General features: G+C 42.6%; 1 protein-coding gene across 2 annotated transcripts; it reads left to right on the top strand.

Annotated features, from left to right (window-relative positions):
• Positions 1-2,027: 2,027 nt before the first annotated feature.
• LOC146521249 (sodium/hydrogen exchanger 9B2-like) lies at positions 2,028-12,466 on the top strand. 2 transcript variants are annotated; one of them, XM_085154877.1, is made up of 13 exons: positions 2,028-2,153; positions 4,608-4,716; positions 4,929-5,099; positions 6,036-6,178; positions 6,282-6,409; positions 6,646-6,727; positions 9,675-9,768; positions 9,850-9,956; positions 10,039-10,188; positions 10,324-10,432; positions 10,620-10,756; positions 11,254-11,428; positions 11,530-12,466. In XM_085154877.1, the coding sequence occupies exons 1-13, from the start codon at positions 2,037-2,039 to the stop codon at positions 11,568-11,570; spliced, it is 1,563 nt and encodes a 520-aa protein (XP_085011003.1). In that variant the 5' UTR covers positions 2,028-2,036; the 3' UTR covers positions 11,571-12,466. The 2 variants fall into 2 exon arrangements, with proteins under 2 accessions (XP_085011003.1, XP_085011004.1); XM_085154878.1 differs by having other exon boundaries at positions 11,533-12,465.
• The last annotated feature ends 3,949 nt before the right edge of the window (positions 12,467-16,415 follow it).

Below are 16,415 nucleotides of genomic sequence, written 5' to 3'. Positions count from 1 at the left end.
TAAAGCACTTTGAATCACCTTGTTGTTGAATTGTGCTCTACAAATAAACTTGTCTTGCCTAAAGAGATCTCTGAACATGAAAAATCTGTAAATCACATTATCATGTTATGTTTTTACCTTTTAAGAAGTTGTTGTTGTTGTTGTTGTTTTTTTTAAGCATTTTTTAAATGTTAACAGCAATTATATGGAGTAAATTTTAGGGTCTTAATAATTCTTGACCATTAAATGCACCCACTTTAAGCCTTAGATGCACAATAATGACCCCACGTGTTGTTTTTCTTCAAAATCTTTAAAATGAAAAGTTGTAATATTCCAGGTATTCCTCATAAAATATGTTTGTAACATGAGGCCATTTGCATTTTAATTTTTTTTTTCATTAATATAAAGAAAATGCTGTTTTTGTATCACTACCCCACTCTTCCACAAGTGGGGTCAAAAATGACCCCAAGCAGTTCCTGTGGAATCTTCTATGAAACTTTCATTCTTAGCAACTCTGACTGTCCCACTTACACTTCTGATGGATCAGGAATTAATTTTTACACAGTAACATACATGATTTATAGTCAGGGCTGCACATAAGTGGTCTGCAGGTGCGCATTCGCTGTCAAAATAAAAGTATTCCTGGAAATTCAGAGAATATGCGCTTCTTTTGCGGTGGAGGAACACCAAAGTAATTGCTTACGGAGCTTCTTCAACATCTTTAAGAGTTCTGAACAAATGTCTGTCCTCCTCCAGAACATCTAATGTACACAAACGAGCGTTCCAACTTCTTATCAAGTACATTCACTGTCAAAATAAAAGACGTGCACCTGCGGACCACTTATGTGCAGCCCTGTTTATAGTTTTCTGTGCATTTCAAACATTGTCCTTTCTCATGTTTGTTTTAAATATCTAAAGTCACATGGCTGCTATGAGGCCAGCTAGGATCCCTGTGGACCTACAAATGATCCAGGACGGATGGGATGAAAAGCCCATCGGAGGCACTGACTCAGTATCTGACATCTCAGTTATAGAGGACCCAGACTATTGTCCCCCCCACTGAACAAGGCCAGTCAGACACAAAGGAGTCCTCTGATGAGTCATCTGAAGAGGAAATGGATATTGAGTCCAACAGAATGAGCCCCTCTTACTGCTCTAGTCACAATATTCTGAATTAGTCAGCCAGGGCTTCCACCTGGGTTTAGTACTGTCTCCCCAATAGATGCATGGAAGATGTTCATGTCTGATAATATAATAGAAGAGGTGCTGACATGCACAAACATGGAGGCACGAAGAGTAGCCACAGACAGGGGAAAAGAGTGGAAAAATGTAATCAAACATAAGCTGGCCTTCATTTGATTGACCATTCTTGCAGGAAGTGAGAAGAACTGGGATGTACCAGTCGGTGTGCTTTTTGGGAGTCCTCTGCATAACCCATTGTTCAAGGCCACTATGTCAATTCAAAGATTTGAAGATATTCGCCCGTCTTGCACTTTGATGACAAGAGGACCAGAGCCTACCCACTGAAAACAAACCACATGGCAGCTTTCCGCTACATATGGGGCCTGTTCCTGGTCAACTGCAGGCAGAAATTCATCCTCAGTGATTGTGTTACAGTGGATGAACAACTCGTGCCTTTCAGAGGGAAGACCCAGCTTCTGCAGTATATGCCGAGCAAGCATACAAAAGTGATAGAAGGATACAAAAACTGCAATTTCTTAAAATTAATGAAAAATAAATAAAAATGCAAAGGGCCTCATGTCACAAACATGTTTTATGAGGAATACCTCAAATATGAAAATATTACAACTCTTCGTTTTAAAGATTTTGAAGAATAACAACCGAGTTTATAGCAAAATGCATTGATTTTATTTGGGGTCATTTTTGACCCCACTCGTGGAAGAGTGTAGGTACTGGTAGGTTGTGCATCCAAGGGTTAAGAGGTTTGGCAAGAAGAGGATAAAGGACACCACCTTACTCACAGTCCATGTCTCTAACCCAGTTAGCTCTCTCTCTTACACACACACACACACACACACACACACAGGTGCATACACATGCGCATGCACCTGTTCCTGGTAAAGGTAGGGAGTAAAGTTCAGGCTGGTCAAGAGGACAGAGAGATCTCCGTCCTGCCCCGGAGGAAGACGGAGGAGCTGGACGGCACGACCATGGTGAGTGCTTGACGAGTCACCCCTGAAAGGCTATTTATAGAAAACATATGCATGTGTTGGGGTTGTTCCTGCTCCAGACTCTGTGATTATAAAGGTTTAGGCCAAATGTATGTGGACAGATGAGCACTGCAGCATTAACCAAGCAAAAGTCCTGGAGTCTATCCCAGCTGTCTTATAATGCAAAAAAGGGGTTTGTCAGCAACCTGGTGACAGTTAAGGCTTTAAGATGCCACCTGTGTTAGTGGTGATAAAGTTTAGGGTTTAGGCCGTGTGTCACATAATGCTGGGCTCACACTGTGCGATTTTCGGCCCATTTTGGCTGATTTTTCAGTCATGCAATCGTTTTGGGGATCGGCCTTCATCGTGTGTCGTGCATCGTGTAGTATACGTGGGGTCGAGAAGGGATTAACACCTCACGAGCAGCTCCCGATCATCAATCGTTTGGTCGTAAGAAAATCAAACCTGTTTGAAGTCCTGTCGGCCGTCGTGAGGGTGTCACCGCAGCCTCTCACACTGCGCACGCGCAAACACAGAAATGAAAGTGAGCAGCAGTGCAGCGTGTGATCTGGACACAAGAGATGGAGGCACAACTTGTAGAACTTTGGAAAGCTCATTTGAACCATTTCGATGTGGCCTCAAAAATTATCACGACCATAAACAACCATAAAAATAGTTGGATTTACATCGCTGCTCAATCACAGCTGCCTGATCAATGTTTTTCAATAGCAATGTAGCAAAGTTGATGGTGTGTGCAGTAGCGGTTTTAGAAACGGGCGACACGGGCGGTTGCCCGGGGCGGCATCACGGGCATCGGTAAAAAAAAAAAATGCTCTTACTCATGCTGCCCCGACATCAACCAGCGCATATTAGGAATGTCACAGGCACCGATCGGTTTTCTATCGCCCATTTGCTGGGAGTAAGGGCGCCTCCGTTTGTGAGGTGCGCCAGCTGCTTGTGGCGCAGAGAGGAGAGGGCGGGGCGGCGGGGGATTCACTGGCTGGCTGGAGCAGCGTCTAATAACCAACTCTCAAAATAAAACAGAATAAAACAGAATAAAAACAAACCAACAAACACGAAAACACCAGACATCATGATACAGACTTATAATTTGCACCGATGTTTTTCTATACGTGAAAAGTGAGCGCGAGAGCCCTCGGTGCGCCTGCTCGCTGCTGAAGTCAAAGTAAACTTTATTGTCATCTCCGCTACATACAGTCCAGTATATAGAGAGACGAGACGACGAGGCTCCAGTTACAGCAGTGCAAGTAAACAAACAATAAGTATTTAAGAGTAAAAAAAAAAAAAATACACTTTAGGACTCGGGGTGAAGGGATCAATAACAATTTAAAATGTATAATTTACAGTTTGATGATTTAAAGTCTCACAAACAACCCGTTTTTAAAGTTTAAAAACAGAGAAAAGAAGAGGAGTGTAGCGACTTCCACAGTCGCTAGAGGCCGGGGAAAATGAGCCCGCCTATTTGCCTGACGCGCTGTCAACTTTACGCAGTAATGTCAGAGGTGGAATTGCTTGCTTGTTTATTAAAGTGCTTGAAAAGATTACAGAGCAATAAAACATCACAGGCTCTAACGCAACAAGGGGAAACTCGTTGTGCAGCGGTGAACAAAAACTACGACTACCCAGCCCTCCTCTCTGTCAAAATCCAACCAGTGAATGACAGACTGACAACGCCCTCTTAATGTCGCCGCTAGCACCCACGTGACTCCCATTACACATCACCATAGCGCCAGAGGGGGTGTTCGCCCAGGGCGCCTAACAGGCTAGGATCGTCACTGGGTGTGTGTGTCTGTGTGAGTGAACGACAGAGAGGGAGAGCGAGCGACAGATTTTGTGTTATAAGCTTCATGTTATGGACGCTCAGTGTGAGCACTCAGGTCGTATAGTGTGAGACCCTGCATCGTGACCTATGAACTTCTAAACCCAGCGAGTCAATTGTGCAAAAGCAGAGCAGAAGCTGAATAACGCGACTGAAGAAAAAAAAAAACTTGCACAGTGTGAGCCCAGCTTAAGACATAAAGACTGGTTGGCAATGTTCTGGAAATGATCAATTGCTAAAAAAATGTATTTCCCCATCCGGTTGGTGGGTGGTAGCAGGAGGTAGTAACTATGAAACTGGCTGCTAAAGGAAGTAGTTGCTAGCAATCTCTAGCTGAAATTTGTTGCAACTTGTGCTCTTTGTCAGTTGGAAGTTGCAATGAAAAGGCACAACTTTTACTTGAAAGACAAATGTCCTGTGATCGGCAATATTTCAGACAAGGTGGAGTCTTCTATGCAAACTGCAGTAATCTGTTGAGATATTTGTTCCCTAGCATTTAGTGGTTGCCATGGCAGTATCTAGGCAAGTGTGATCAGGTGATTAAGGTCCAATTATCTGACTTGATCATATGTATTAAATAAAAGTCAAAAACAGAAAAAAAATCTGTGTGTGGACAGATGACGATGCCATCATCTGAGTCGCCCTCCTCATGCTGCGCGTCCTGTATCAGTCTGAAGGACAGATGTCCTCGACCTCAGGGACTCGTCAACCTGCTCATCACTAAAGGTAACAAACACTCATGATGTGAGAATTATCAGCCCAAGGACCAGAAGTGGGTCGAGTATCCAAACATTGTACATTGTAAAAACATCAACACCAATTCTAATTTCCAGATTTCAGTTTTTCACAACATAAAGCCTGAATATGTGTCTAACTATCAGAGAAAGAGAAAAAATATGAAACTTAACGAGTCTAAAAGATTTCACGTCTGCTTGCAGTCTGTTTGTTTGCTCTGCTGTTCGGAGTCGTCTGGTCCATCACGGGAAAAGAGTGTTTACCTGGAGGGAACCTGTTCGGCATCATCATCCTCTTCATCTGCTCCGTGCTGGGAGGGAAGCTGGTGGGAATGATCCAGCTGCCCACACTGCCCCCCTTTCCTCCACTACTTGGTACAGCCCAGTAAACTATTGTGTTGTAGTCTCATCCAGATTAATAGAGGTCATGTAAAACTTAATAAATACTTCCTGTGTTAAATGTAGAGCTTACAGTGTAGCCCATGCAAGTTCCCAGCGTTTATACTCGAGCGCTGTTATGTGCTGCAATTGTGCAGCTCGAACACTAGGGGGTGCTGGGATTTCTCTCTTTGAGAACGATCCATTCTCCATCAATCCAACCACTCGCTTTCAGTCAATGTTTTGCATTATGTTCTACTTTCAGGGGTGTACGCAATGTTATGTAGCGACTTTTGTTTGAAAAACACAAACACAAAAGCTGCCACATATTTTGCTTTTTTTGTAGTTTTACTAAAGTTCTTTTGTAGTCCATTTGAAAGTTGTGGTTGGTGGTTGTGAAAGAAAAAGTCAAGTTCGACTTGGCTCAGTTTAATCACATGGGCCTCTGCTATTCAGTGATCAATGCTATTTTATTTTCTTATAAGAAGGAGAAGGAGAACAGTCCTCATATGTGACATAAATGGACATTTGAATATTGGAACATCCATGATACACACCAAAATAATGCATAATGGGAAAGTATAAAGGCAGTGTTAATCCACTCTATAATACAGCCTGCATCCCTAACAGTACTTCATACATACAAACTTTTTCCACTATATTACCTGAAAATCTTCACTGCTTATTATTTCTTCATGTCAGTAAAACTTGAATTGTTGTCCCCTTATCCTATGTACAGTATCTATCAGTAAGTATATGTAGATACTTAGACGTACATTGCAATTTCAAATACAATACAATTAAATTCCATTTAATTTTAGGGGGATCACACCCTCAGTCACAGGCCATATCACAAAGTGCTACCACACATTATGTTAGTTATGGTCCTTACAACTACAGCATGCCTGTACAAACGTGCGTGCATGTGTGTAGGTATGCTGCTGGCGGGTCTGCTATTGCGTAATGTTCCTTACGTAACGGACGCCATCTTCATCGACACTCACTGGTCTGCAGCTCTGAGGAACATCGCCTTGTCCATCATCCTGACCAGGGCTGGTCTGGGCCTCAACCCTGAGGTACACAAACATTCAAACACTGTAGCAGCATACAATTCCTGACATGCTGGTAGTTACACACAGAAAATCAAATGCAGTCTCTTAAATCCTTGTTTGCATGCAGGCTCTAAGTCGACTGAAAGCAGTGTGCGTACGTGTTGCAGTTGGACCCTGTATGGTGGAAGCCTGCACTGCTGCTGTGGTTTCTCACTTCCTGCTGGGTCTGCCATGGGTTTGGGGTTTCATACTGGGGTAATTTGCACACACACACACACACACACACACACACACACACACACACACACACACACACACACACACACACACAATGGTCTTAGTCAATACTTTAGTTGACATGTTGGAATCTCTTTAAACAGACTTTAAACAGGAGGTTTCTGCATGTTAATTGCAGCTATTTCTCTCTGTATGGCTGATCCAAAGTAAGTAAAGTGACACTCACTGTATCTGTGGTGTGTGTGTTTGTGCAGTTTTGTACTGGCTGCCGTTTCTCCAGCAGTTGTTTTTCCTTCAATGCTGCTTCTGCAGAGAGAAGGATATGGAGTGGAGAAGGTAAATTATCACCCGTTACTATCATCACTGCATTTGACTGATGAAAGGTTCATCCTGCCAGAAGGGGCAGCGTATGGGTGGAAAAAGAGATGAGCCTGAGATGAATCTATAGAAATGACAAAACATGTGTGTAGGCGTATGCAGAGCAAGTATAACCTAAAAATAACAGCCAGAGGACTCTAGAACTCCTGTAATGGCTCTAGCTCCATCAACACATTCTGAGTGATTGCTAAGTTTCCTAATTGTGTCCTGGCCCCTTTACAAGGACCCACAGTGACCTCTAGGAGACCCACTGTGGTCCTTAATACCTTCTACAAAGTTACAAGCTTAAGCAGAATCAGAATACTTTATTGATCCCTTATTGATTTGATTTGATTTTTTATAGTCCTCCACAATGTCCACATTGACCCCCTGGATTGAAACAGGGGTCAAGTGTTTCCTGGTCTTCCTGAAGTCCACTATCAATTCCTTGGTCTTTGTCACGTTGAGCTGCAGATGATTCTGCTCACACCACGTGACAAAGGAGTCGACCACAGCCAGATACTCTATCTCATCATCCCTGCTGATGCATCCAACCACGGCAGAGTCATTAGAAAATTTCTGAGGATGGCAGGTCTCTGTGCAGTGGCTGAAGTCTGTTGTGTAGAGGGTGAAGAGGAAGGGGGAGAGGACGGTCCCCTGTGTTGCTGATTAAATGTCAGACACACTGTGGAAGACGTACATATTGTGGTCTTCCTGTCAGGTAATCAACAATCCAGGACACCAGAGAAGCATCCACCTGCATCGCTGTTAACTTATCACCCAGGAGGGTCGGCCTGATGGTGTTGAAAGCACTGGAAAAGTAAAAAAACCATGACCCTCACAGTGCTCGCCGGCTGGTCCAGGTGGGTGTAGACACGATTAAGCAGGTAGATGATGGCGCCCTCAGTTCTGAGACAAGGCTGGTAAGCAAACTGAAGGGGATCCAGATGTGGTATGACTATGGGTCGGAGCTGGTCCAAGATGAGCCTTCCCAGGGTCTTCATGATGTGGTAGGTCAGTGCCATGGGCCTGTAATCCTGGGGGCCACTAGGACATGGTGTCTTTGGTACAGGAACGAGACATGATGTCTTCCACAGTACTGGGACCCTCTTCAGACTCAGACTCAGCATGAACAGTTTATGGAAGACTCCACAAAGCTGGGGGGCACAGGTCTTGAGGATGTGGAGCCTCACTTCGTCTGGTCCAGCAGACTTGCTTGAGTGGAGTCTCCTCATTTGCATCTGAACCTGGTCTTGAGAGAAAGTGATGGGTGGTGGAGGGGTGTCAGGAGCATCCCTTGAAGCTTTTAATAGGATATTGATTCAGTAACAATACCCTTCTAAAGGATTTGTAAACCTTATCAGTTATCCCTCCAAATTAACAAACGCTGCTGCAGGATTGCTCTCCCCCCGCTTCAGGACACCTACACCAGGAGATGACTAGACTAGAGCAGCACAGATACTGAAGGACCCGTCCCATCCTGGCAACAAACTGTTCCAACTTCTGCAATCTGGTAGAAGGTTCCGCATCATCCGGGCAAGGACAGAGCGACTCAAGAGGAGCTTCTATCCCCAAGCTATCCGGGCCCTAAACACACACACCCGCCCTCTCACATCATCTATAATTGACTGAGACAGGACTCTCATCCAGACACTCTAAATGGTAAATGGCCTGTATTTGTATAGCGCTTTACACAACCAGTCATCCACCCATTCACACACTGGTGACGGCAAGCTACATTGTAGCCACAGCCACCCTGGGGCGCACTGACAGAGGCGAGGCTGCTGAACACTGGCGCCACCGGGCCCTCTGACCACCACCAGTAGGCAACGGGTGAAGTGTCTTGCCCAAGGACAAAACGACAGAGACTGTCCAAGCCGGGGCTCAAACCGGCAACCTTCCAATTACAAGGCGAACTCCCAACTCTTGAGCCACGATTGCCCGTAAATTGGTCTAAACTCAGGAACAATGTACATTCTAAATTCCTTTAATTTTAAATATGTTTATATTGTCTATCCTGTAAAATAGTCAGATGTCTATTCTTATTAATGTACAGAATTCACCTGCTTGCTGCTACTACTGCACATTCACCCAATGTATATACTATATATATAGTGTTCTTCCTCTACCCCCCCCCCCCCCCATTACATTTCACTGTGTGTTATACTTGTATAACTATGCATGTGACAAATAAAGAACCTTGAACCTTGAACCTTGAAATTAATCCATAAGCTTGTAATACACAAGTAGATGTCGGTGTTACTGGGCCGTTGACCTGGTATTTTCAGTTCGTGTTCATTGTTTATCTGCATGTTCTACTTCCTGTTTTATTGTGTTAGCCTTTCTCTGTGCATTATGTTCTAGTTCTCTTCCCATTTATCTTTAGTTCAGATTATGATATGAACATATGATATGATTAGTATCATATGTTCAGCTGTTCACTCACCTGTCTCTAATCACTCATCATTCAGCCTGTGTATTTATGTTCCTCAGTTCCACCAGTCCAGTGTCGTCTCATTGATGTTGATGTTGATGTTGTCTACGCCATACGTGTTTCCAGTCCAGCCAGCCAGTTCAATCTTTTCAGTTCAGCCAGCCCTCCGTTTCCTGTCCTGTTTCATCCGCTCACCATAATAAATCACCAGTCTTCACCTACCTGCGAGTCCTGCGTATGGGTTCTTTCTTCCTCGCCTCCACACAACTCCTGACAGTAGAATCCCTTCAGCTACTTAGTAGTAGCTACTACAGCTACTTCTAAAAGTCTCAAAATACTTGAAGTTTATTTAAATTAAAGCGACACTCCTAATCACCCAAAAGAGCTCAAGGCTCCTTCAGGATTGACTAATAGTTAAGCTTCACCAACTCAAGAGCTTCCAAAGGGTCAAGAACATTTAAAGCTCTAATGTCACTGTGTGTTGTTCTTCAGGGAATCCCCACCCTCCTGATTGCTGCTGGAAGCTTTGATGTTATTCTCGCCATAACAGGATTCTCTACTTGTTTGGGAATCGCCTTCTCTACAGGTCAAAGAAAGTTTTTCTGTCCTGTGCTTTATGGTTTGTGTTTTTTCTAGTCTACATGGTCTCGTTGTGTTTGTCCTGCAGGTTCTACATGGATGAACATACTGAAGGGTCTGCTGGAGGTGGTGGGAGGCATCGTAGCTGGTATGATCCTGGGCATGTTCTTGTGCTGCTTCCCCAGCAATGACCAGGTCTGACATTTTTTATTAATATGATTTTTACTTTTTTAATTGTTCATAAAATGTGTCCTTAATATCTTCTGTCTGATCGCAGGAGGATCTGGTATTGAGGAGGACCCTCATGTTGCTGGGTCTGTCCACATTTTCAGTCTTCACCAGTAATGTTATTGGTTTTTCTGGAGCTGGAAGTCTCTGTACACTGGTGCTGGCTTTCCTGGCTGCACTGGGCTGGAAGACTGAAAAGGTATCATATATCAGGATCACTTTAACCTGCATCCCGCCCCTTGGATTTTGCCATGTTTACCCTAAATCAACATAATTTGTAATGGCTGGCACCATGGAATATGGTTAATCCAGGTATCTCTAACTTCGCAATCAGGCACCAGTAGCAGAAATGGTGGGTCGGTCATGGGATGTATTTCAGCCACTCCTGTTTGGTCTGATTGGAGCTGAGATCACGATTAAAGCACTCAGCCCAAGTACTGTGGGTAAGAACATTATACTACCAGTATATTTCAGTTAGACTTTGCTCCATTTGGGTCTAGATTTTGTTCTCAGTTGCTAGGAGCCCAGTGGGCCCAGTAATCAAAGAGCTTTAACCTGCAGAAAACATTTCACTGCTTCAAGAAATTTAAGATATTGGTTTCCTCTTTGTTGTTGTGTCTATGACCTTAGGTCTGGGTATGGCCTGCATTCTTATTGGTCTGGTGATCCGTCTACTTGTCACCTTCCTGTTGGTTCATTATGGAGGATTCAACTTAAAAGAGAAGCTCTTCATTTCTGTGGCCTGGCTGCCTAAAGCTACTGTGCAGGTCTGTGAGTGTGTAATCCTGATATTAGACTGCTAGAAGATATTCATTTTTCAAGAATAATGTACCCGACTTTATTAAACCAGAACTAGAAACACTTCAGACTTATCCAGAAACTTCTAAAGGATCCATAACGTCTCTTTACACTCCTAAAATGCCACTGGTGTCCAGAACAGCCACTAAAATTATCCACACATATCTTGTGTTTTATAAACCACTGAAATCACTAGATTGAATTGATTAGAACTACCCATATGGCTCCTGAATTCTCTTTATTGACTTCTAAAACCTAAATTACTACACTAATCTCACAAACATGTTCTAGTTTGTCATTAGTCATGAAACCCAAGGTCCTATACATCTTCCTCAGTTATGACTAAAAACTAAAAAAGTACCGTTGTTTCCCTTAAAACCACCTCTGTGATTTTAATGATAGATTAATAGCATTAATTGCTAATCTGCACGTCTCCTGAGCAGTTATTTATGTCTGTATGTGCTAGGCTGCCATTGGCTCCAAGGCATTGGACATGGCGAGGAAGGAAGGGGACGAGGCCTTAATTAAGTTTGGTTTGGACGTGCTAACATTAGCGGTGTTAGCCATCTTGACCACAGCTCCAGTTGGTGCACTGGGTATCGGACTGGCTGGACCACGTCTCCTGGCCCGGCAGGTCAAAGGTCATTAAAAACATCTACACACTGTGTAGTGGCTTCATAATTTTACTCTAAAATCACTGAATGTCTTTTTCCCCCTCCTTTTCTAAAACTCCCGACCTCAGCAGAAGAGACGGAAGGTGAAGCTACACCATCTTACCTGTGAGAGTGTTACACCATCTTATCCACCTTATCCTTCTAATCAAATAATTGTTGAATCATTATACGGCCACATTATGCCTTTGATTAAAGATTGTGAAATCATTACACTGTTTTATGATGCATTATACTGCTGAGTTATGAGAAATGCTGTTTGTGTAGAATCATGGCCTTCCTTTTCTGATTACAAAGAGAACAGAACATACTGTAGAGGTTTTCTGCCCCATCTCATCAGGAGGAGATAAAACAGGAAGCCAAGGCCGTCACTTAGGTGCTGTAAGATAGAAAGAATGTGAGGATTTAAGCTTTATGGCCCTGAAGGGAAGGGGAAAAAGCTGTAAGAGTCTAACTGTTGGACATTTCGAGATGTCGCCAGACACCCTACTGTGCGCATCTCCCGTCTGGACATCGGTAAGGCTCAAAGTGTTGTATGGAAGAATGAGAACTGTATGGAATAAAGCGATTTTTGATTGAGCATTTATACACCGAGTGTTGTTCTTCCTTCAGCCCAAAGATGGTAAATGGCCTGTATTTGTATAGCGCTTTACTAGTCCCTAAGGACCCCAAAGCGCTTTACACAACCAGTCATCCACCCATTCACACACTGGTGATGGCAGCTACATTGTAGCCACAGCCACCCTGGGGCGCACTGACAGAGACGAGGCTGCCGGACACTGGTGCCACCGGCCCCTCTGACCACCACCAGTAGGCAACGGGTGAAGTGTCTTGCCCAAGGACACAACGACCGACGCTGTCCAAGCCGGGGCTCGAACCGGCAACCTTCCGATTACAAGGCGAACTCCCAACTCTTGAGCCACGATCGCCAAAGATGAAAGAATTGGGGTATTTAACATACCGCAACGGGGCCGTTCAAGAAAACGACAGCTTAAAAAACTCCATATATACCAACTGTATATACAATATATTGGTATGTCCACACATAATGTACATGATAATCAGAGTTTAGCTGCAGTTCATTTATATATACTGGCTGTAGGTTTCTCCTATTGTCTCATATACTCAGGTTAGATAAATTTGCATAAATAAATTTGTACATTTGCAAATGTTCATATTTTTATTAGGCTATTATTAGTAAAGCAAATGTGTTAAAAGTACTGATATATTCTGTGTTATAACATTTTACATATTTCAGCTATTTTACAACCCTTTGAAATGAACTCTGTTTGTTAAGCGTCACATGTCTGAGCTACATCGGTCTTATATATACTGGTGGGAACCCCCATGTTTGTATGAACAAACATGGGGGTTCATACGTCACATGTTGGTGACGCCCTTCTACAAGGCCGTCACCAACATGTCCTTTGCAGTGTTGTAAACTATACTATGTTGATTTTTATGCAGCATTTGTTTTTGTTAATCCAATTATTAATTTTACATTACACTATAATGTTATCAGCTCATTAACAGTGACAGTATGTGTTTTATAAACCAATTCCTGGTTAGCTAGTGTCAATATAGGCTAAAATATATTTGCCACACCAGATTTAGATCTCGCAAAAGTTGAATTCCAACAATGGCGGCAGCTACTTAGTTGTAATATTACTCTTTCTGGGTCACAAAATACACTTTTAAGATATTTTGAGGCGTGAATGTAGTTGTGTAAACGTCAGATACCTGCTCGCTTTACAAGACATCACATATTTGCAAAAGTGCTCCGATGTTTTCGGAGATCTGACATCCACTAGCTCGAAGCTAACGGGAGGTCGAGACCTACTACAGCCTGGAGGAACACCGCTTTCCCGGCACATCGTGCCTCGACCTCCCGGTCGGCTTCGAGCTGGCGGCCTCCAAAGAATGCGGCTAAAACTTTTGCGAGATCTCGCAAAAGTCCGTCTTAATTTTTTTTCTCCCATGTCCCCTGCGGGGCTCTGTATGGAGGAGCTGTGTTGCCCGTTCTGGAAAACAACATCAAATATGGAAGTCATGTTTAATCTTAAATGAGCAGGTCTATTGTCTAATGACATTTTCTGTGGAAAATGTTATTATATTGTTATTATTGTTATATGTTATTATATCTTTTTAAAAAAGATATGATAACATAATCTCATTTAATATAATACAAAATAATACAAGATCTTCTGAATGTTTATCATAGCATCTTTCACATGTACCACATCCCTGTAATTATTTTATATGTCACTGTGATCAGCTGTGGTTTAAATGCACATTTTTAATTCAAGCCACAATAAAATGTTTATCACCAAAGTTAGAATTTTAATTAGGATTTCTCTCGTGTGTATACACATGGGATTTCATATTCACAAGATGAGATCTCCTGATGCTTTTCCTCTCAGTGCCTTGGATGTTCTACTGAAAAACCAATGGCAGCACAAACTTGACACTAATCATGGGTCTAAAGATGAAAAACAACATGTACTTGAGTTTGTTACTCAAATCCACCAGCTGCTGCCTGAACACACTGAGATTTAATTATAGAGGACTTTTAAGATCCCCCAAGTCCACCAGTGATAGCAGTATCAATACCTTTTAGTGCTGCTTGTTAGTAAAGTGGACGTCAACAGGAAAAGAGCAAAAACTGAGCTGCTGTAGGCGTTTCCTCAACTTGACCTGACCAAAGCACTTAAACACCAACCGCTTGATGGAGGCAATGACTGGCAGCTATCAGGTCTTAGAAATAACAGTAGCTTAAGCTAATAGCTAAATCCAAGTGCCAGTATTAATGCAACAAGCCTCCCCACCACACCACACCACACCAGCAAGCAAATAAGTCACTACACTGCTTAATAAACCAATAAAATGGATAGTATAGAGGAGGACGAGAACACCTGTAACTGTTGTAGAGCCTGATTAACACTGCCTGGTTATCTGGCTGAGTGCTGAATGAGCCAGCTGTGCTCTTGGGTGTGCCAGGACAGCCACACAACATCTAAGTGTGTGAAGAGGACTTTTGATTTACATTAAAAAACTAGAGTCTACTAAATAGATATCGTTTAAAGCACTGCAGCACAGTACCTTTAATACCTACAGCATGCTCTAGTTGCTATAATAAAATATTATGGTCCACAACACTGAATGTGTGCTTTAGAGCAGGTAACGCTATAACATTACCTGCTGTTCACCATTCGTGGCCTCCCTGTTTCGTGGATTTTTTGTGTGCAATTTTGCATGTTTTTTTTAAACAGCGCATTGTGTTCTGCTTCCTCATTGGCTGTAGACCACTGTCAATCAGTCTCGTGCCGTGTCTCCTGTACAGTACAGATTTATATTCAGCTTGTCAAATTCCCATAAATCTTCGATCACTGCCGTGTGACTCTGAAGTGTTGTACTGTAAGTTTTCTCCCCAACATACAACAATGTCAACGAAACGTTTTGCAGCGTCAAAGGCACCTGTGGTAGCACCCAAAAGGCAGAGGAAGATGCTAACCATTGCACAAAAAGTTGGACATCTGGACATGCTAAAGAAAGGTAGAAGTTACCGTATTTTTCAGATTATAAAGCTCGCTGGATTATAAGGCGCATTAAGGCGCATTAAACCATTTATTTTGCAAACAGATTGCACCAATCTCAGCACGTTACCACAGGAACCAAAGACCAGGTACTGTCAAGAACAGAGGTGAGAATATTCACTCACATATTTTAAAATATTTTTTTATATATTCTTTGGGATCTCATGTAATATTGGTACCAAACCATTATCACACAGCTACTGGATTTCAGTGCAGATTATAAACCATCCCACACACATACTTGTAGTCTGTAACCCAACCCTGCCACATGCAGATAAACGCTGTGTCTCCAGACTTACAGTGTTGGTCTTAGTCACTGCCTATTACAACAGTGAACATCCAGGGTTTGGGCATTGAAACGGGGGTGGAGTACAAATACCTGGGTGTTCACCTCAATAACAAACTGCATTGGTCCACAAACACAAATGCACTCCACAAAAAGGGTCTAAGCCATCTCCACTTGAGCCTGTACAAGCGCTGAGCAGCTTGTTCAGCAGTAGACGTTTACACCCACATTGTAGGAAGGAGCACTACCGCAGGTCATTCTCACCAGCAGCTGTTAGATTAAAGAACACAGTTTAGTTCTGTACAAACTAATTTCAGTTGCTTAAGTATATAGGACTACTTTGTGTCTATATTCCTCTTGCTTTAAGAGCTATCTAACATCAAAATGTCTAATTTGTGATAATAAAGGTTTATTCTATCCTATTCTATTCTGAACTATTCTAATAAATATCATTTTCAAATATCTCACTCAGATTCAACCAGAACCATCCTGAGTTAAACTGAGTTGCATGACGAACACAATGAGACGCGTGTTTCCTGTTTCTGCTCGTCACCTCAAACAAACATCTTCAGTCATAACCACAGTCAGTCAGACAGACACCAGTGGAAAGAAAACCCCCGAAGTGGAACTGTGGTCTTTTTAAATTTTTGCATAAAGTCACCAATATCAGCTTTTGTAGCATTCGCTTTACAACCATAATTAATACTTTATGACTGAAATGTGCTGCAAAAAGGTTGAGGTGATATCGCTGTTTCAGGCCATGCATAAATCACAGGTGGTAATGCCCAGATTGATGAAATAATCAACAAAGCACAAACAATGGGCTTTCCAATTCTACAGGTGCTAATTCTTGACATACTGTGATAAAAACAGCCATAGTTTAGCACCATGGTGCAAACCTGTGGCTGTTTTCAGGAAGCTAGATGTGTGAGTGTGGGTGGGAGACATCTAAAGAGAAAAGTGTTACAGAACAGTAATGGCACGAGTAGCTATAATTTGTCCAGACGGCCTACGACTTGTAGGCACAAAGAAAGTTTGGATTTATTTAACTGTTTAATGTACGTTGTTTGTGTTTTCT

The sequence above is a fragment of the Neolamprologus multifasciatus genome, chromosome 3 (assembly GCF_963576455.1).
Source record: "Neolamprologus multifasciatus chromosome 3, fNeoMul1.2, whole genome shotgun sequence".
NCBI classification, from domain to species: domain Eukaryota; kingdom Metazoa; phylum Chordata; class Actinopteri; order Cichliformes; family Cichlidae; genus Neolamprologus; species Neolamprologus multifasciatus.
Note: the sequence above shows the minus strand (reverse complement) of the source record. Positions and strands in the feature narration are given on the sequence as shown.

Bases quoted from the DNA above. Each gene is read 5' to 3' on its own strand.
- LOC146521249 (XM_085154877.1), top strand. From the start codon at position 2,037: ATGCGCATGCACCTGTTCCTGGTAAAGGTAGGGAGTAAAGTTCAGGCT. The intron at 6,179-6,281 runs GTACACAAACAT...GTTTGCATGCAG, and splicing joins GTCTGGGCCTCAACCCTGAG to GCTCTAAGTCGACTGAAAGC. The intron at 10,189-10,323 runs GTATCATATATC...CTTCGCAATCAG, and splicing joins TGGGCTGGAAGACTGAAAAG to GCACCAGTAGCAGAAATGGT.